This window comes from Podarcis melisellensis (assembly GCF_964234715.1).
Source record: "Podarcis melisellensis genome assembly, chromosome: 2".
Classification (NCBI taxonomy): Eukaryota; Metazoa; Chordata; class Lepidosauria; order Squamata; family Lacertidae; genus Podarcis; species Podarcis melisellensis.
Window position 1 is genome coordinate 30,803,175 of NC_138529.1, and position 20,654 is coordinate 30,823,828.

A 20,654-nucleotide genomic window follows, 5' to 3' on the forward strand; every position below is an offset into this window, starting at 1 on the left:
GGACTAAGGACCCCCAACCACTATTTTCTGTGGTCCTGGCCTCTTCTAAAAATGTGCAATATTTTTTCTCCCTTCTATTCAAACGGCAAAACAGCCTTTTGGTACATGGCAAGGAACTCAGGCATCAATGGAAGTTCTGGTTTCAGAGACACAGAGATTTATGTCGCTATAAAAGCTGGATCCTACACAAAGCTTTTGAAACAAATACACTAGGTTTTCAATTCACCTAAATGAAAGCAACCACTATTCATTTTGCTAATATGCTCGTGTCATAAATGGCCCTGCAGCACTTCTCCCCATGACATTCAATCCTGCTTTAAGGTAGCAACATAGCTGGGGGGGGGGGGACTACTAACGGTATAATTCAATCTATTCCAAAAATGTCTTCCACTTGCACAATGGGAATTTCATTGGCTCTTCATCTCTCTTCCAGAGGGTCCCCCAACCCTTGTCTGGATTTGAGTTTGAGGGTGTGCAAAGGGCTGGAGGGAACAGGAAGTTTCCATTGGGCTCACAGAAGTTTGCTGTGCAAGAAGAGCTGCAGAGCTGGATATTGCCCTATGTTTCTCATTAGCTTTCACTCATCTCCTTACCCTGTAAGGTGGATTTTTCCAATATGTGTCAGGAAGAATTCCAGGTTGTTTTTATGTTCTTTCTTCATCAAGGGTAAAATGGTGCAGGTTGGCTTCAAAGCTCTCCTCAGGATTGCCTAGACAGGTGGAGTTCAAAATGTTATCAGAATAGAAAAGAAATCACTGGCTTCCTTCTTCTAAAACAGACCATTAGCCAAGGTGGCCAAATGTTTTTCTGGCTCTACAATAGAAAAATGTTGGCAACCCCAGAAGGAAATACCATTTTATATAACAATAATATTCTGCCTCTGCAAATGGAAAGGACTTCTCCAATGGAGGTTCCTGCTGAATGTGGTGATTTTTGCTAATTACAGCCCTTGGCACCACCACCCACGCTGTTCCAAAACAGTTTTTGGAAGAACATAGGGGGGAACAAAGAATCAATGGAAATCCTCTCCCTCCCACCTCGCTTTAACCAGCAACAGTATCCCGTGAACAGAATTGGCTCAAGGAACTTGGAATCCGAGGCATTTCCTGGAAAAATCTACAGACACCCAGCTTTCAGTGAAAGTAAAACACAAATCAAGTTTTTTTTAAAAAAAACACAACAACACTAGACTCCAGCAAACACTACTGGTATACACGCATAGTTTTACAGGCTGTGCTTTACACAGTGAATCCATAGTAGAAAACCACAGACTAGACTAGAAAAACTGGAAAAGAAGTTATATGCAAAACAGCCAAGAGAGCATCAGAGCTTAACAACTGTTGCATAATTTTAGGTTACACAAACCAAACCTTTGCATTTACATTAGTACACTGAATCCTCTCCATAAATGAGCTATGGCTTCAAGGGACTTTAAGAGGCATCCCAAACAAATACATTTTGCCAAGACACTTTTTTCCTTTTCAATCCTGCCGCAAAATAAGACTTGTGCCTTGATCCAAACTACGTTTACATGGGATTTAGTTCTATTGGTGACAGCAGAACTAAAGACCAAGAAAAAAGGCTTAGGACTGCACTCCAAGCCTGCCATTTATAAGCTTAGTTACATGGGAGTGAGCCTCATTGTTGAACTCATATTCCAATAAAATCCCTCCATTAGCAGTCTCCCTTTACCAGAAGGATCTCAATCAGAAGACAAACAAAATAGCCTAGGCATGACTCTGGTGGGAGACATGTATTTAGAAGGACCAGAATGCTAGACACTTGCTATCCATCTTTTCTCCAATGACCACAAAGAAATGGAAGGAGTGACTACAGCCCAGCCCTTCCACAGCAACATGGGCAGCTCTTGATGCAATGCTGGGAGTAGGCTCTTATGAAATTCTATATAGCTGCCTTGTGCTGTTTTCAGACAGAGGCACTGGGCAAATCAATGCCAACATCTCTATTCAGTAACAAACTGCTACTGGGAGGAGGAACCTGTGGCCCTGCAGGTGTTGCAGGACTAAAATCCCTGCTATCCCTTATTTAAAAGAAAACAAAACTACCAAAGGAGAATTCTTCTCTGACATCGTATCAAAAAACACAAGTTACCAACGAACCAGAAGAACTACCGTAACAGCTATGCTAAGCACAGGTAAATAGGACAGCCTTTACCTGGCGCTTTAAGACTATAACGTAGGCGAGAAAGGCTCACGACATTTTATTGCCCAAGGTGGAGCAGCAAACAGCCACAAGTCAAGGTGTACAGTACTGAAGGCCAGTCAAGTTATTTTGGCAACTGAACACCAAAAGAAGACATCTTCCCCTCCCTGGCAGCAAAAATACAAGAAGAACAAACTAAGCAACAAAGACATTTTGCCCTTTCATGAACACCCAAATTCTGCTGCCTGAGGTTGCCACCTAACTGTGCCTAACAGTAGGGTGGGTCTTGACAGCAAAACCTACTCGGATCTCTTTTGGGAAGGAGTCCTACACCTGAGGAACAATAACAAAAAAGACCCTATCTGTTGTCACCAATTCTTTCACTTCCTGCAAAAAGACAGAAAATACCTCTAATTTTGTCAAAATTTCATTGCTTATGTCTTTCAGTGTAAGTTGCTTGGAGACCTTGGTAATAAGCAACTAAGAAATCTTAATGATCATGACAACAAATGTTAAGATCACAACCTAAGATGTTATTTCATTTATCCTCCCTGCCACTTTCTTTTCACACATTATATTCATCTATTTGCCGGATTCTGTTTTCTTCTCCTTGGTTTCTGGCATATACACAGTGGTGAATGAATACATTTAAATTACTAGGTTCCTGAGGGAAAGCTGCACTGAAATTTAGGATTAACTGATGAGGGAAGGTGGTGGGAACCAGAGTGGAAACCATTGTGGTCACTAGAAAAAGGAGAATCTTGTCCCCATGCCTCTCCAGCTTCAGGCCATGAGTGAACTCCAAAGGTAATACCTGCAGAAGGGCATGTGGGGCAATCTCCACGACCACAGCATCTTCTGGAATATGTCTCAGGCCTTCCTGGAACAAGACTGGGCTGACAAGGTTATTCACATGGTACTCAGCAGAAGAGTTCTGAGCCAGATCGCTTTGCCACTGAGATTCAGCGATGGAAGTGCTGATCCAGCGGGAGGAACGTGGCTTTGGACTGGGAATAACCTAGAAAGAAAGAAAATAAGAAAAATGAGACAGGAGACTTAAGCAAAAAAGAACCACACCATACAATGCATGTGCAACCTTTCCGCCCCAGTGAGAAAGTATTTAGGAGCATTACCTTCTTCAGGGCGCTAAGCAGCACTGGTGCGATGGACGCCATATAGTATGAGTGGAAAGCAACTCCTGCGCTGAGCACCTCTTTCGCAAATACACCTTCTGCTTTCAGCTTGGCTACAAATTTGGCCACAGAGTCCTTAGGAAAGCAAGAAAGAAATAGCATTGAACAGGTGTTACAAGGGCCTGGTACACTGCAATAAGACTCTGCCTGTGAAGCAACCATAACTTACTCGTACATGGCTTATCCGACATTCCTAAGTGTATATGCAATAATATCCATTATATAAACCCAAATCCTCCAAACACTGTGGAGCTCCAAGAACAAGAAATGGGCTGCAGCTGGAAGGAGGTGAGTTTTGCATTCTGACTGGGATTTACCGGCCAAATCTTTAGATTCAGGCTGCTAGCGTTAACTTTATTGCTAGCCTTCATTTCAGATGCAAGTGATAGCATTTCCTCTGCTGAGTTTGCTTTCATTCTCAATTCAATTTGACATTATTTAATCAGGTGCCTCTTCTTGACCTCCTGAGGTTTGGCCCGGGGGAAAATTCCAGTGATGAGGACACGTCATTCGATATCCTAAACATGTAGCAATTTAAGTATTGGTTCATACTAAGTTCTCACCTGAGGCCCTGAAACAGTGACAGTGTCTTCAGAGTTGTGACAGGCAGGGACCACTCCGGCAGGGCACTTACGTTTACACTCCTCCCACGTCAGACCTGTAAAAGACAGATTGCTTTAGATGAGTTCAGCCCTCTTAGGAGTAGACATGAAGAAAGTTTTCCCTAAGAGCAAGTGAGGAAAAACAACTCCCAATTTCCTAGTGTCTTATTCCCCAGCTAGAACTAGACTGGACATTCTAGAACACATTCCTTACAACCATTTCAGCTGCATACTACTTAGGGATGGGCAAATATATCAGTTTTCGTCTCTCTTAAAGGTAAAGGGACCCCTGACCATTAGGTCCATTCGTGACTGACTTTGGGGTTGCGGCACTCACCTCGCTTTATTGGCCGAGGGTGCCAGAGTACAGCTTCCGGGTCATGTGGCCACCATGACTATGTTGCTTCTGGCGAACCAGAGCAGCGCACGGAAACACCATTTACCTTCCCGCCGGAGCGGTACCTATTTATCTAAGTGCACTTTGAGGTGCTTTTGAACTGCTAGATTGGCAGTAGCAGGGACCGAGCAACGGGAGCTCAATGGGAGCTCACCCTGTCGCGGGGATTCGAACCGCTGACCCTCTGATTGGCAAGTCCTAGGCTCTGTGGTTTAGCCCACAGCGCCACCCGTGTCCCTCCTTAGTCTCTCTTAGTTTCTCGTTTTTCCAGTCATAAATCTGATTTTCCACTTCAGTTTGATTTTTTTTAAAGTCATTATGAAAATTCATCAGCATTTTAGTGTTATTTTTTTCTTTAAATTTTTTTATTCCTTCGCAAAGCAATTCCCCCAAATATGTTATATGCATCTATATGCTCACTTAACCCTAGTATAAATATTTTTAAAAACACATACATTTAAGAGAAGTGTAAGTTTCAAAGGAAGGGTACGTTTTGGTTCAGAAATGGTTTTAGAAATTGTGACTGGGGTAAGTTCATCTATAAGTTTGAACTGAATCCCTCATCACATTAGAGGAATTATGAGGACCAAGAATGATATTTTATATTATTTAAAATATTTACAGCCTGCCTTTCATTGCAATTTGGCACCATGGCAGGGTACAATAGTATAAATTAAAACCAATAACTACAATTATAAAACATAACAGATAAAATATATAGTAAAAACTACAGCAGAAACACCAGTACCAGCATGGTTTAACAACAACAACAACAACAGGCAGCTAACCCACCCCACCCCCTATAAAGACCTGCTTGAATTGATGGGTTTTCAGTAAGTGCCATAAACTCCTAAATGTTGGCACCAATCCTATTTCACAAGGGACGGATTAATACCATAGTTGGGGTGCCACCACAAAACAAGTCCTCTCCCTGGTTGCCACATACTAGATTTAACTTAGATGTGGAACAACCAACGACAGAATCAGCTGCTGATCTCAACACACACATAGGTTCTTATGAAAGGATGTTTCTTCAGACAGCTAGATTGAATGTTGCCCAAATCTCACATCCTAATCCCTAAACAAGTAGGTGTGCAGTGCAATGCTATGCACGTTCACTCAGAAGTACTGAGTCATAACTAAACGTGCACAGAATTACAGCTACATAAAGCACAATGATACTCAGAGGTTAGATGCTTAGAGATCAAGCTAATCTAGCAAAAGATCAAACCAACCATATGTTGGGTTGTACCCACAGCAGTGGGAGGTCCAGTCACAAACCTTTCCTCCTTGCAGTTAATATATTTCCAAAGCTACACAAAGCAAACTGAAACCAATGTGCAATATCAGTATAAAAACCTGCTGCATCCCCTCAAGGGCTCATAAACTGACCAACCTAGCAATCACTGCTGTCTGTATATGTAACAATATTTATCTGTAACTGAGCCTCTGAGGCTTAGGCATCAACACTTACCCTGTAGAACCTCACTAATTCCTTAGTGATGGAGCTAGCACTATCCTAATGGGTAAGGCTGATAGGAGCTGTAGTCCAGCAACATCAGGCAGGCATCATTTGGGCTACCCATGCAGATTATGGTCTGATTGATGCACATAAATTGTCCTTTTTATAGAACCTTTTGAGTGCGGGCTTCAATGAGATCTTGCTAAGGAGCTTCCTAAACTATAGCAGATTTAATATAATCCTGTCTCTCCATCGCCCTCATAACAGTCTCTTCTAGGTCTATCTCTTACCAATTTTAAAATGAATACTTTATAAAGGAAATGTTCCATAGGGTATTTTGTTGAAATGTAGCTTTACTAGAGAGTCGTAATACTACCTTGTACTATGCATTAGGATAGTTTATAGTTATTGTCTACCATTCAGATAGTATAAAGAAGATGAATTGTTACGAGACAATTTTGTGACACTTGAATTTCCTGTGTAAAAAAAATGCTCTTATCTGATTTTACAATGTGCAATACCAACAGCACCTTGCTAATCCTAAAGAAACTATGTAAGTAGGTGTAGGTACCAATCTGAAAAGAAAGGACCTTTGGGGCTGGCAGTAGCTCAGAAGTAGGGCAGCTGTTTTGCATGCAGAAGATTCCAGAAGATCAAAGACGTCGCCAGGTAGGGATGAGAGAGAACCCTGACTGAAACCTTGGAGATTTTCTGCCAGTCCATATAGACATTACTAAGCTAGATGGACCAATTGTCTGACTCCTTATAAGCCAAGTGACTTATAATCAACCAGTTGTACATAACCAATTGTCAGACATATTATATATGCTCTGATTAATGCTTGCCTGCTTTTAAGCATCACAAAACCGGTCTACAGAATGTCCACTTGAGGCTGATTAGCGGCATGTAACAGCAACGAAACCTCAATCCGTAAAAACTCTGATATTTTTCTGAATTTTATCAAATATTGCCCAAGGTAAATAAATCCAGCCTCTTTAAACCTGCCCCATACTGCATTAAGGCAACTAGATGAGAACAGTTCTGTGAAGTGAAGGTAAAATTAAAACAGATCATCTGACAAATAAATAATAGAGCACATTTAGTTACCTACCAACAGCAGCCATGCCTCCTGGTGGTAGCTTGGCCTCTTTGATGCATCGGCCCCTCCAATAGGCAGCAAGAACAGCTTCTTCGTGACTTAAGGAGTTATCTGCATAGCCACAGGCTAGCTCCCCAACCGAGTGACCAACAATTCCGTCAGGCTGCAAACCCATGGCCTTTAAAAGATCGATCTGTGCAATCTGGGGATTAGAAAATGGGCAGCAGTCTTTTATTTATGCCTTTGTGTGGAGTTCTCGCGTGCCGCTTTCTATCAGTCAAAGCGGTCTCAAAGTGGTTTTACATAAAAAACAAGCAATGTGATTTGCAGAACTCATCTAATACAATTAAAAGCAACAGTAAAAAAGGACAATAAATGTTAAAATACAAAAATGGGGGGAGAGGAAGATGACAGGCTGAAAAAAATGACTCTAAACATGGCCTTTGAAATCCTGGGAAATGAGGGGAGTTTTTACCATGTGCTGGAAGCCTCTCAGTGCCATAGCCATACAAAATTCCTTTTCACTCCTCCTCTACTGACTTCCTCATTCCGCAACAGCACAATGCTTATGGGTCTGCTGAATAACTTATCCTATTCCTACACTTGCGGAAATCTTGCTTATCAGTTGCTTTATGCAATCCACAGTCACATTCTGTTGCATCTCCTAGTAGGCCCACACACACTGCTCATTCACCTCCTCTTTGCCCTCATGCTGCCCTCTGCTTCCTCCTTAGCGGGAGCCAAGCAGGCTCAAAATGTAGAACAGCATATGCAATCTTACCTTGGGGAGTTTGCCACATGATACATGAATCTTTTATTTCTTAATTATTACATTTATACCCCACCTTTCCTCCAAGGAGGCCTACAGTGTTTCTCCCCCTTACCATTTTATCCTCACAACAACCTGCTTAGGCTGAGGGAGAATGAGTGGCCCAACATCACCCAGTGGGCTTCATGGCTGGGTAAGGAGTCCAGGCCCAAATCTAATACTCTACTCACTACAAAACATTGTTCCCTGGAAACAGGAAATGCCTAATAGCATTGACCCTTAACTCGCATTTCTTTATTTTAAAAAAAATCACATCTAGTGATTTTTCCTCCTCCCATCCGGCTTATTGAATGCCTGCCGTCAAAAAGGCATCTGTTGTTTTCCCTAGCTCTTTAGGAAAGTGCTGCTACGTGTACACAAAGATCCCATCACTAAATGTACTCAACAGAAACATCCCCCTATTGTCACACTCAAATCCGGACACCCACTTAGCAGAACTTGCTGCTCTTGAGCAACAACAAAGAGCAAGACTCTGAGCTAACATCAAAACTTTTGTCTCTATGTGCCAACCTGCAGAATAATGGCAAGAGATAGTATGCCTATGTAGGTACAAGCAATCAGCATGGAGGCGTTGTAAAGGCTCACATCCTCACTCGGCCACCTTAAAAGGGCTAAGGACAGGACAGCTCAGAAGGTGAAATGGGAGTGTTCAGAAATGCTCCTCTTTCCATTTTGCTTCCTCTACACAGTGCCAGAATAAAAGCAAAGCCTTTCGCATGGAAACTGGAGCCAGTTGCCAGTGATCACGAGCTGAAAAGTGGGTTGCAAAGATGATTGTCTACATGATGTACATCACTAGAACTGATGAGGAAAACAGTGAGCCATCAGAAGAGTCCCTTTTCATGGGAGGCCCAAAGCAAAGGCAGAGACCTTCCTTCTTACCTGAATAGCAGCAAGTCCAACGAAAGCATTGACAGTGTCGTTAAAAGTGTTCTCATCCGTGCTCTGGAGTAGATCGGAAACCTTCAGGCCCGTGTCTTTCAGAGCCTCATCTGAACGCAAGATGGATTGCCGGAAGAGATCGAGCTGCATCAGGCTAAGCCCCATTCCTTTCCACTGGGTGCCCATGCCTATGGGATAGAACAAGCAGAAGAGTAGCTTTTAGTGCTGCTAGGTATGTGAAAAGCACAAGGATGTGACATTTTATTTTGACATCGAGAGTGGTGCTTCAGATGTAAAAGGTATGAAACCCTCCAAGTCAGGGCTTTTTTCCCCAGCTGGAACTCACCAGAACTCAGTTCCGGCACCTCTCACGTGGGCGCCATTGCCATTATAAGAGGAGGTGTTCATTGTGAGTTCTAGCACTTCTTTTTCTAGAAAAATAGCACTGCATCTAGCTAGCTAGAAGCATAATTTCATACTACCGGTGTGTGCAGCTGCCTTTTACTGCCATTGGTCTATCTAGTTCAGTATTGCCTATATCAGCAAGGCTTTAGACAGGGAACATTCACAGCCATACTAGGGAGCTGCTGGAGATCTGAACCTGGAACCCTCTGCATGCGAAGCAGACGTTCTGCCACTGAGCAGCGGCACTTTCCTAAATCTCTCTCTCTTTCTATGTGTGTGTGTCTGTGCCTCCTATAATCAGTGTGAGCTACTCAGCTTTATGACTGTATTAAATAAATCATAAGGCTATTTGGCACGACATAAAGCTTTGCAAAATTAGAAATCTAGGCTCAAACAAAAGGAGAGTGCATGTGTGATTAGTATGTAATTTACCTGAGCAGATGTACCACAGGGGCCGCCCTGAGGACTGAGCATTCTGAACCTCCTTCACATCGCTCTCGCTGCCAATCAAGGTGTAGCCCCTATAAGGCATGGATGACACAGGTATCCCAGAGATATCATTGAGCATGCTCAGAAGTGCTGTGTGTTGCTGCAGATTTCTGCTCTGTTCTATTAACGTTTCTACTGCTTCTTGAGTCCTTCCACAAAACTGCACCAATCGTGGCAAATTATGAGTCTCCGGCGAGGACGATGTCTTCTCGTTGGGCCTCAGAATGACATGGGCATTTGAGCCTCCAAAGCCAAAGGAATTGATACCACAAAGGTGACCTTTTGTGGGGGTTGGTTTAGTAACGACTTGTATACGACCATCTTGTAAGGCAGGAATATCTGGATTTGGGGTGTTGTAGTGAATGTTGGGTGCCCACAGACCATGCTCTAAAGAGAGAACCACCTGAGAAATAGAGAACATAACAGTGCAGGCTAAGAACATTTTTCAATATTTTGCATAGTTTGGGATAGAAACCGGAGATCCTCAGAAATCAAATTTTACATTAGAAGATAATCATTGCAGTTCAATATACTAATATATAAACAGGACATATATCCTCACTTAGCACCTTTTCTTGTGTCATATCTAAATATCAGACTAATCAATTCTTCAGAAGTTGGCAGGTCAGAATTATCTTCTACTGAGAATTTAAGGCTCAGAATGGTGAAGTAACTTGATAAATGCCTTGAAGCAAGTCAGAATGCTTGTCCAGAACCTGTTTCTCAAATTGTAGCTCCCACTCATCTAATCCCTACATTTTGCTGTGTCATACACTGTGACATATTAATTATAGTTGGCTGATTAGTCGTATTGGAACTATGATCCTATCTGCTATGACCATTCCACACATTTTGCTTTCTCACCATCCAGCTATTCTTTCCCACTTTTCACAGGTTCCGTTCCTCTTCCTTTTAAAATGTGTGCTTTCTGATTGGCTCAGAACTGTACACACTGGTGTTGATCAGGGTTGCTGAAATGATGGGTGTCACGGGGCAAGTGTATTGTGAAAGAAATGCTGCTGCAAACAAAATCCACAGAGCTTCTGTGAAACAAAGCCATTGTGGTTTTGCACTGCAATGAGTCAAGGCTTTAGGTTTCAGAGACCGGCTATGCACACTTCATTGGGAATAAGCCCCATGTACTCAATGGAACTCACTTACAAGCAGATATGCAGAGGACTGCACTATTTATGCCATCATTATTTTGCATAGCAATGAATGCACCACCAAGGCACATTTTCCTTTGACAGATGAATAAATATGACAGAAAATGGACAATTTATTTGCTGAGGCAAGCAAACGTTCTTGAGGTCACAAATCTCCACTGCAACTCTTGCTTCCTATATCTGTCCCAGCTGCACTGAACCCTACAGCCACAAACACCATACAAAGCCAAGGGAAGAACTCTTCAAGACATCTTTCCCTTCTGCCTTTTCCCCTCCCTCCCCCCTTCTCTTCCCTCTGCTCACCATTTTATCACTCTCCTTTCATCCCAAGGGAGCAAGTTGTGCAGCTCTACCTCGGTGCATTGGTTTGGTTACAACAGGCACCCCCAAACTTGGCCCAGTTTTGGGGCTACAACTCCCATCATCCCTAGCTAATAGGACCAGTGGTCAAGGATGATAGGAGTTGTAGTCTCAAAACATCTGGAGGGCCGAGTTTGGGGATGTCTGTGTTACAACAAGGCCCACTCACTTCTAGCCTTTGAAGCCCCTAGCCATCATAAATATTAAAAATAATGACACACGGAAACAAAATAAGGTAGCCAAACTTTCCCCCAAAGAGTGAGTAGTTTGTTTACATAACCAGCTGATCTAAGAGGACTTGTTTTTTGAGGTCTAATCAGAACCAAAATATTTTTCTTAATATTTACGGACATTTTAATGTTTCAATATGACAAAATCCAGATCAGTTACAGCAGCAAAAAGATCTTTTAGCAAATCACATCTCTTATTTACTTAAATCTGCAACTCAGTGTGTGCGTCACATTTTGGTCTGTTGCCCATAAAAACAAGTTGTGAAACTTGGCATTTGATAATGCCAAAAGATTAACACTTAACTACATCTGAGACCCGCCCCCCCTTGAACTTGAGGTCCATGCCAAGTGACCTTCTTATTTTCCCCTCCCCCATATGATTTGCCCTAATTACAACGGATAAATCTGAAGTCCCCCAACAGATTTTGATTCAACATCTCTCTCTCTCTTTCTCCTGCCCAACACAAACAAATGGACATCAACTTTTCTTTTCTTTTTACCTTTGCTAAAGCAGCAAGACCAGAAGCAGGTTCTGGGTGACCCATGTTAGATTTAGTTGATCCAACCAACAGCGGTGGTCGATCTGATTGGCAAAAGACGTTGACGATGCCGTTCACTTCTTGAGGATCTCCAACCTAGTAATGGAGAAAGACAGGAAGTTAGGAAGAGTTGGATAGATTTCAAGTCTGGTGAGCTCTGTCAGATTTTTTTCTGAACAGCTGTGTATGCAGGTGTATAACTAAATGTAGGGAAAGGAATACAATGCCCGCTGCTGCTGCTACGGTGGCAGTAATGACTGAGGCATTCTCATTAGAGTCCAGATCTGCCACTGCCTTGGCAGCCCCCCACACCACCTGTACAGCACCCTGTTGGTAAACAGGAGGTGCTGCTGGTCTCCTCCCCACCCTTGTTCCTGATGTAGATCTTCACTCATCTCTTCTTCCCTGGAATGAGAGGGGCGGACGCCATTTTGCAGTTCACCCTCGGGGGCCAAAATGTCTTGGCCTGGCCTCCCCACACATGTTCCCATTTAACACTGGAATTTAAGACTGCGAAACCAGGGTGCAAACCCCAACGTTTCTGAAATATATTGAGAGGAATCGTGGAGTGAGTGGAGATGAGATGAGGTAACCTATTATATCCAATGAAAGCGTCAAATGGGAACTGCCAGTCTATGAAAGCAAAGCGTCAAATGGGAAATCTAACTGCTCCCAAATAAAATACAATAAATAATATAGAACTAAAAAGAAACTAGTGTGGAATGAAAGAAAGGAGAGAGAGAACAGGGGACACGGAGAGAGGGCAAACCTTGGTGCCTGTGCCATGAGCTTCTATGTATTCCACTTCCTCAGGCTTAACCCCAGACTCCCTGTACAGGGAGCTGACCAACTGCTGCTGCATCCATCCAGAGGGGAACGTTACACCTGAAGCAAAAAGAATGGTCAATTCCTGGGTTCATACAAGGAAATTATCCATATGTCTTCCTTTAGGTTGTGAACTAAATCCTGCTGTGGCAGAATTTGCCTCTAAGTGCAACATGTGCTGAATGAAGTGGTCAGAGGCCTAGTGGGCGGGGCGAGGGAGACCATTTCACCAGGCACAGTTTTTTCAAGGGCATGTTTTGCTTCTCAGACTGCCCCTGCCAGTCCCGCGCTGCTTTGCAAATCCGATCCCACATCCCAGACTTGCGAAGCAGGGCATCAGGAGGACACAACAGGCATGTGCCCGTCCAATCCAGCGGCTTAACCCCACTCGGCAAACTGCTCTGGTCTGTGAGCTTTGCTTCAGGAAGTTTTTCAGTTCGATCAGGGAATAAGGCTCTCCTAAGGTGCTTTGAACAAAGCACCACATAGCTGCTATGTATTTTGAGGAGGATGCCACAAATTTCACATTGAGCATCCAACACTGTAAATTGCAAAGGCTACTTTCAGAAGCACCTTCCCCACCCCATCACCGCTAACACCCAAGAGAGCTGTGCTTTCCATGTGCTCCCTAGATGACACATGACTATACCACATTCCAAAATCTAAGGAAAGGCAGACCCAGTCACTGGGACGCACCTTCGTTTTTCACAACAAAGGATATGGATTCATTCAGCTTTAAGTCAGAGACGCTGTCTCTTTAATGGATTGCTTGGGTCTAAGCTGAAGCACTCTGCTACAGAAGCCCACATGGGATGAAGAGGGATGTATTATAAGTGAGCTCGCAGCATGTGCCTTGGCCACATAGTAAGACCGGCTTTCCCAAGGAAATGGACAGATATGCGTGCCAGCAAACTGAACGCTGCTCAGCCTTCAGCCTTGCCCTTCCCTCCACACTTCAGGCATGCTATCTAGCCTTCCATATTTTTAACTGAATATCCGGGCATTTACACCAACTTTTGTTGTTGCTTCTCAAAAAGGATGTTGTTGGGTTGTTGTTTTTTAAGTGGAAAACAGCTTGGTGGGGAGGGGGAAGAGGAGATAAGCACCATGATGCACCATCTGATCCTAGAGAAGGGCAAGAACTGCGTGGCAGAGCGCATGCAATTCCTGGCATCTCTAGGGAAAACCTCTTTCTGAAACCCTAGAGAGCTGCTGCCGGTCAGTGTTGACAATACTGCACTACATGGACCAATGGTCTGACTTTGTATAAGCCAGCTTCCTATGTTCCTAATCACAAAGAACAGTTAACACCCAAGCTGAACAAGGCGAGACTATTCCTAACCCAACTCCATCTGCCATGATGCATCTTAGAATGTCGCAAGCTCCAGATATTAATTTTAAACAAATCTTACCTTGCTCCTTAAATCCATCGGTATTACACCCAGCATTGACTATGGTAGCGTAAACCCGTTTGGCTAGGGACTTCTTGGTCAGGAAAACAACTACAGCAGCTTCTGATCGGCAGTATCCATTCCCTGCAGAAATCCAGAGCCATGAGAAGCATCATCACCACCCCACATGTAATCCACTTTAGATAGTTGGGTTTCTAGCCATACTTTCTCAAGGGTGCTGAGCAAGCGAAACGCAAAAGCCAGCATCAAATAGCACTTATTCATCTTTAAAATGGTTGGGCACTCAAATACCTCTCAACCTACTTATTTTGCGAAAAGGCATCAAGACAAAGCAGATTTTATTTTATTTTATTAGATTTATATACCACCTTTCATCATGAGCTCTCAGGGCGGTTCACAGAATATAGTAGCGTTACACAAGGCACATGCGTTTATCCTGATTTGTTTGCAGGGAGATCAGACAGTGTTGCCTATTTGATAAGAACTCACTCCCATTTGACCGTGTGGAAGGTAGATGACGTTGCATCAAAGTAAGTGTTGTTATTCCCCACTTTCCAGAACACTTTCTTTATCATACAAAAATCTGATCTTTTGGGGAAGCAGGTTGTGCAATATAATTGTGCAACCTGAATTAGCCAGTATGTGACTGAATTCCACCTGAAAACGACAACAATCTGGAAGTGCCCAGAGAAGAAGCGGAAGGAAGGAAGTCCTATATCTTGTTTGTTTAGTTTTGAAGTATTTCATTTCAAGGTATTTAAAAAACACTTAATATTTTACAAACTCCTGTGAGAACTACTTATAAGGCTCGTAATAGCTTTACTGATTACATCTCATTATAATGCTGTGTTCAGATAAATTTGAGTGCTTGAACTACTTGAAACAATAAGGTTAGCAGAAGAAAATAAATTAAACAAATCATTGCCATATCAAATGTGGTAGTTTTAACAGTCTGTCTGTGTCTCATACTTTCCCTAGTAGTTCTTCTAAAGTAACTGTACTTCTCTTATTCATATAGATAGCTAGTGATATATTTATTCCAGTATTGTTTATTAATTTTATGTGGATTTAATGTATTTGCCTCTGAAGTATTCTAACAAGCAGATTAAATGATTTAGAGAAAGTATTGCGAGTGTTAAACCACAGAGCCTAGGACTTGCTGATCAGAAGGTCGGCAGTTCGAATCCCCACAACGGGGTGAGCTCCCGTTGCTCGGTCCCTGCTCCTGCCAACCTAGCAGTTCAAAAGCACGTCAAAGTGCAAGTAGATAAATAGGTACCGCTCCGGCGGGAAGGTAAACAGCGTTTCCGTGCGCTGCTGGTTCGCCAGAAGCGGCTTAGTCATGCTGGCCACATGACCTGGAAGCTGTACGCCGGCTCCCTCGGCCAATAAAGCGAGATGAGCGCCGCAACCCCAGAGTGGGCCACGACTGGACCTTATGGTCAGGGGTCCCTTTACCTTTATCATCCAATTAAGTTATAGATAAGATCTTCCCCAGCCAGTCAGTTTAAAAAAAGGCCCATGTGTGTATTTATAATTTTCTAGCTAGTTAAAAGTCTTCCCACACACAGATAGCAAAGAACCTGTTTTACTTAACTGCAACGTTCAAACTAGTGCAAGATACCAACGATACATAACTTTGAAGATACTTTCATTTGAAAAGGAAAAAGAACAAGGTTGAGGTTACCTCACATTTCCTTGTTTCCTCTCAGACCTGCCTAGTATTATGTATTCATAATTTGGTTCCATTTTGCTGTGTTTTGTATGACATCACCCTCTAAGCTTCCCGGAAGTTATTTATTTATATCTACCTAGTTTCTTATTAAAGAGCCAATCTTTTGGGAAAAGAACAGACTATTATTCTAAAATACTCCTGTACTTTGAGAACAAGCTGCCTTCCATGCCTGCTTGGTTCGGTTCAAGCTTGGTTTGTCCCACAAAGAAGCTCTTAGACAAAACAAAGCAATTAAAAGCAGTTCATTATTGCAGAATAGCCTTGAAAGAACAGTGATGCCTTCTCTGTCTTTTCTGGAGACCAGTTGAACAGAAAGCTTATAAAAACAGAGAATTTACCAAGAGATGACCAAGATTTACACTCCCTCAAAAACGGGAGTGCTGCTGACTGCTTCCAAAACATGGCCGAATTTGAAAACAAACCCCTTACCTGAAGCATCAAAGGATTTGCAGGCACCCTCAGGACTAAGCATGCCAAGCTTCATGAACTGCACAGAAGTGTTGGGCTTCAGTACGAGATTGACTCCGCCTACAAGGGCTGAGTCGCATTGTCCACTGCGGATTGCTTTGTAAGCATTGTCCAGAGCAACGAGACCAGAGGAACACGCTGTGTCGATGGACATACTTGGTCCTTTGGGAACGAAAACCATGAAAGAAAGAAGACAACAAGCCACCATCAGTTGTTTTGCCTTTTCAGCTTTCTTAAGGCCATAGTTTTTGTTCTCTTGGGGAACAAAGCCTTTAAGATATGATAACAGGAGAGGCTTCTGTTTACAGAGAGGAAAGTTAACTATGGTGGCACATTAATTCCAGCCCTGGTTTGACCCACACATGCCTACTAATAAAGAGTTTCAATTCATTTGTCAAGTGCTGTGATTCTCAACAATGCCATAGTAATTCACCCATCAGAATTTGCAAAACATCCATCAAGAATATACACTCTTTGTACTAAAGACTTCTGCAGCACTGTTATGGATCCTGTTCACCTACATCACAAACTTTCCTGCATCTTCCCCTGTCTGACTAAACATCTGCCCTGCCATGAGATAATCGGTCCATTGGCCCTCCATAGATGCAAACTTACCTTTGAAATCAAAGAAGTATGAAATTCTGTTGGCAAACATAGCACGTTGACAGCCAGTCATACTGTACCCCAGCAACTGTTCAGGGTCTACGCTAAACGCTTCACCAGCTTCTGACCCACTCACACCAATCCACACTCCTGTGTCCGTGCCCCGAATGGAAGCTGGATTAATTCCTAAAAGGGGAGAAGTCCACCAAATGAAAGAAAATATTAGAAATATAATAATAAATATCATTGAATATTTGGAGGTGAGAAATGAAAAGCAGGGTGTGGAATGGTCAAAGAATGGATGAGGTCACTTGAAACATTTGGCACTTAAGTGCTTGGTCCATGAACCAAAGCGTAGGGGCGGGGAGGAAACACAACCCAGGGCGTAGAAGTAGGGACAAGAAGGGGAGAAGGGCAGTTTATGAAAGATCTTAACTATTGTTGCTTGTAAGGAAAAGTGTGTATGATCACAGAACTCAGGCAACCATGGAATTCAGTCACATGATCCCTAAAGGTAAAGGTAAAGGTACCCCTGACCATTAGGTCCAGTCATTGCCGACTCTGGGGTTACGGCACTCATCTCACTTTGTTGGCCGAGGGAGCCGGCGTACAGCTTCCGGGTCATGTGGCCAGCATGACTAAGTCATGTGGGGATTCGAACTGCCGACCTTCTGATCGGCAAGTCCTAGGCTCTGTGGTTTAACCCACAGCGCCACCTGCTCCCCTCACATGATCCCTACCACATAGCTAATAGGATGTGGGCAAGGATGGTGGGAGAAGCTCACAGGTGTTGTCATTCTGTGTCATCTCTCATGCTAAGCTAAATCAATGGTCCAGAAGCAAAAAAAAAGACCACGGAGAAGCAAAGTGGCTGCAAGGTCCTCCAACATTTGTGTGTCCTCACTAAGCCAAGGTTTGGTTTAGTGTATCATATGAACCAGGCTATTATATTACTGAAATAGGTGCTTTGACTTTCTTTTTCCTGTTTGCAGTCTTTCTGATTGAAAGTGGTATATAAATACTTGGAATCTTTTAAAAAACACAACTATATAAACATGGTCCTTCCCTCACAGCCTTTTGAGTATAAAGTTTTCTTGGCAGAAATGACCCGAAGCAAAGAGACAGGCAAAAATTACAACTTTACCCCACATTGTTTCCTGAAATATGCAGTGAATTGCTGAACTGGTGGGGGTGGGGTGGGGAGCATATTAAATGGGAAATGTGTCCAAAGAGCACAAGACAACAAGCCAATGCATGATGCCCCTGCTGATTATAAAAAATGCTGGCGAACGTGATCCTCTTTCTCTCTAAAGCAGATTATGACTCCCATCTGTGACATATAGGAGAAAATGTGTGAAATGAACCTAATTCTTAAGATAATTGAATCTTACTTTATTTTTTGTAGGAATCATTGAAGTTGCAAGAAAAGGAACCAGCATATAAACATTATATGGAAACCCAGCCAGATATGGGCAGGATAAAAACAAAACAAAACAAAACAAAAATCAATAATAATTAACAGATGATAGAATAAGAACATAGGCCCACCAATGCATCTCAACTTAGATTCCTAAAAAATGGAAGAGTGTTGTCTCTGCCAGCCATGAGATTTCAAAAAGTTTTATCTAAACTTTCCACATTATCGGAAACTCTAATGTCTCCATTTTACACCAATGAGCAGGAAGGCTTCATTCGGAGGACATAGCAAAAGAGGTTGGAAAACGTGTCTTCAAGAGATCCCAGGAGCTCTGTCAGAGAGGGACGTGTCAGCTGTGGACATATTTCCTAACACGTCTTTTCAACACTGCTACCCGTCGTTACTGATACCAGTTATTAGTGTTGCTAATACTTTTGTATAATCTTTCTTTCACTGTCAAAATTGCAAGAAGCATGTTGCAACGGGAACTTTGCAAAGGTGTGACACTAATTTCAAAAGACACAGAAATGTCAAGGCCTTCACAACGGTGGTTTCATCATTTAGTTCCAAGGTAAGTTTATCGAAATGCATGGTCATGGTGTTCTGGCAAACAATAGAAGCTAGATCTCTCGGCAAAGGCCTGGATTTAACTAAACTGCTGTGCTTAGCTGAAGCCAGTAGAAGGGCTCCCACTAGCACAACAGGGTTTCCTCCCCTCTTCCCCCTAATTTGCTCCAATGGATCATGTACACCCCAGAAAAGCACATGGGGGGAACAATCAGAAGAGTGCAACACTGAATTCCTCCAAAAGTCTGTTTTGTTTTTAAAAACAGCCAACCCTCATGTCACAGAGTGGGGGAAACCATATTTAGATTATTTCTTCTAGATTTGGAAGCCAGAAAGAATCTAGGCAGTGGACAGAACCTTTTTGCTTTGATTCCCTGCCCCAACCCATGTCCCCCTACATATATGCTGTCCTGAAAACAAAGTTTGGTGTGCTTTGGTCTGTAAATAGTTTACGTTATCTTGTGCAAGCGACACAATTTGTACACGATTGATTTGCATGTTAATAGGGCTTTTGGAGCAGAATTCTAGAACTCTTTGCTCACCGCCATCTAAAATGGCCTCGTACGAGACTTCCAGCAGCAGTCGGAGCTGAGGGTCCATCGTGTGAGCTTGTTTTGGGTGAACTCCAAAAAAGGAGGCATCAAACTTGCTGATGTCCTTGAGCTTCCCATTTCTCCTGGGCAGTCCGTAAAGTCCTGAAATTTCAAAAGAAGAAAGAAAAATTACATCACGTCTTCTGTGATTAGAAATTGTATCTTGGTTGTGCTAATAATAATAATAATAATAATAATAATAATTTATTTATACCCCGCCCATCTGGCTGAGTTTCCCCAGCCACTCTGGGCAGCTTCCAATTGAATGTTAAAAAAATACAGCATTAAATATTAAAAACATCCCTAAACAGGGCTGCCTTCAGATGCCTTTTAAAGAGAAGATAGCTACTTATTTCCTTCACATCTGGTGGGAGGGCGTTCCACAGGGCGGGTGCCACTACCGAGAAGGCCCTTTGTCTGGTTCCCTGTAACCTCACTTCTTGCAATGAGGGAACCGCCAGAAAGCCCTCGGCACTGGATCTAAGTGTCCTGGCTGAACGATGGGGGTGGAGATGCTCCTTCAGATATACAGGACCGAGGCCATTTATTATGTATGACACTGCTATTTCTACATCACTTCTGTGATTAGAAATTGCATCTTGGTTGTGCTTATTATGTATGCCACAGCTATTGCTATTTCTATTTGCTATTGTACAAAACTTCTTGCAGAGTTGCTTATGCCAGCTGGAGAGTTTGCAAAAGCACCATAGTTTAATTAGGTGTTTTTTTTTGGTAAAGGCAGACATCATGGAACTTATTTTCCTATTCTCCAAGCTTGTATGTGTTATTTCCTTCCTATTTATACAGGGGGGAAAGCCGGACAGATTTGGTTGGATTAATTTAGAACAGTGGTTCCCAACCTTTTTTTAGCCATGCCCCACCTAAGCATCTCTAAAATCCTTATTGCCCCCCACCCCCATGACATATAATTCTTATTATTCAAAAGGTGAACTCCTATTCACGTGGAGGAAGCGTAAAAGGCCATTCACTGTTAGTAACTCATTCTCGAATTGCCCCTCTTAAAAATCAAATTGCCCCCCTGTGGGGCGTGTGCCCCACGTTGGGAACCATGGATTTAGATGGATTCAACCTCTGAGGCAGAAGGTTTGAACAGAGTGGTTCCTGTTCCTTAAAGGTCATACAACTCAATGACCCTTAGAGTTCATTCTTTCCAATGTTTCTGTTTCTCCTGACAACAACTTATAATTTGTATCCCAC

At 42.8% G+C, this 20,654-nt stretch overlaps 1 protein-coding gene across 1 annotated transcript in view; it reads right to left on the reverse strand.

Annotated features, from left to right (window-relative positions):
* Nucleotides 1–20,654, reverse strand: part of FASN (fatty acid synthase) — a 61,973-nt gene that overhangs the window by 26,623 nt on the left and 14,696 nt on the right. The window contains exons 3-15 of the mRNA XM_081899489.1: nt 19,386–19,538; nt 16,872–17,045; nt 16,218–16,418; nt 14,054–14,176; nt 12,586–12,701; nt 11,778–11,912; nt 9,465–9,924; nt 8,628–8,815; nt 6,929–7,118; nt 3,920–4,014; nt 3,297–3,431; nt 2,978–3,181; nt 594–709 (exon numbers count right to left, since the gene is read on the reverse strand). Of these exons, the coding sequence (XP_081755615.1) occupies nt 594–709; nt 2,978–3,181; nt 3,297–3,431; nt 3,920–4,014; nt 6,929–7,118; nt 8,628–8,815; nt 9,465–9,924; nt 11,778–11,912; nt 12,586–12,701; nt 14,054–14,176; nt 16,218–16,418; nt 16,872–17,045; nt 19,386–19,538 (2,290 nt within the window). The remainder of the gene's footprint in view (nt 1–593; nt 710–2,977; nt 3,182–3,296; nt 3,432–3,919; nt 4,015–6,928; nt 7,119–8,627; nt 8,816–9,464; nt 9,925–11,777; nt 11,913–12,585; nt 12,702–14,053; nt 14,177–16,217; nt 16,419–16,871; nt 17,046–19,385; nt 19,539–20,654) is intronic.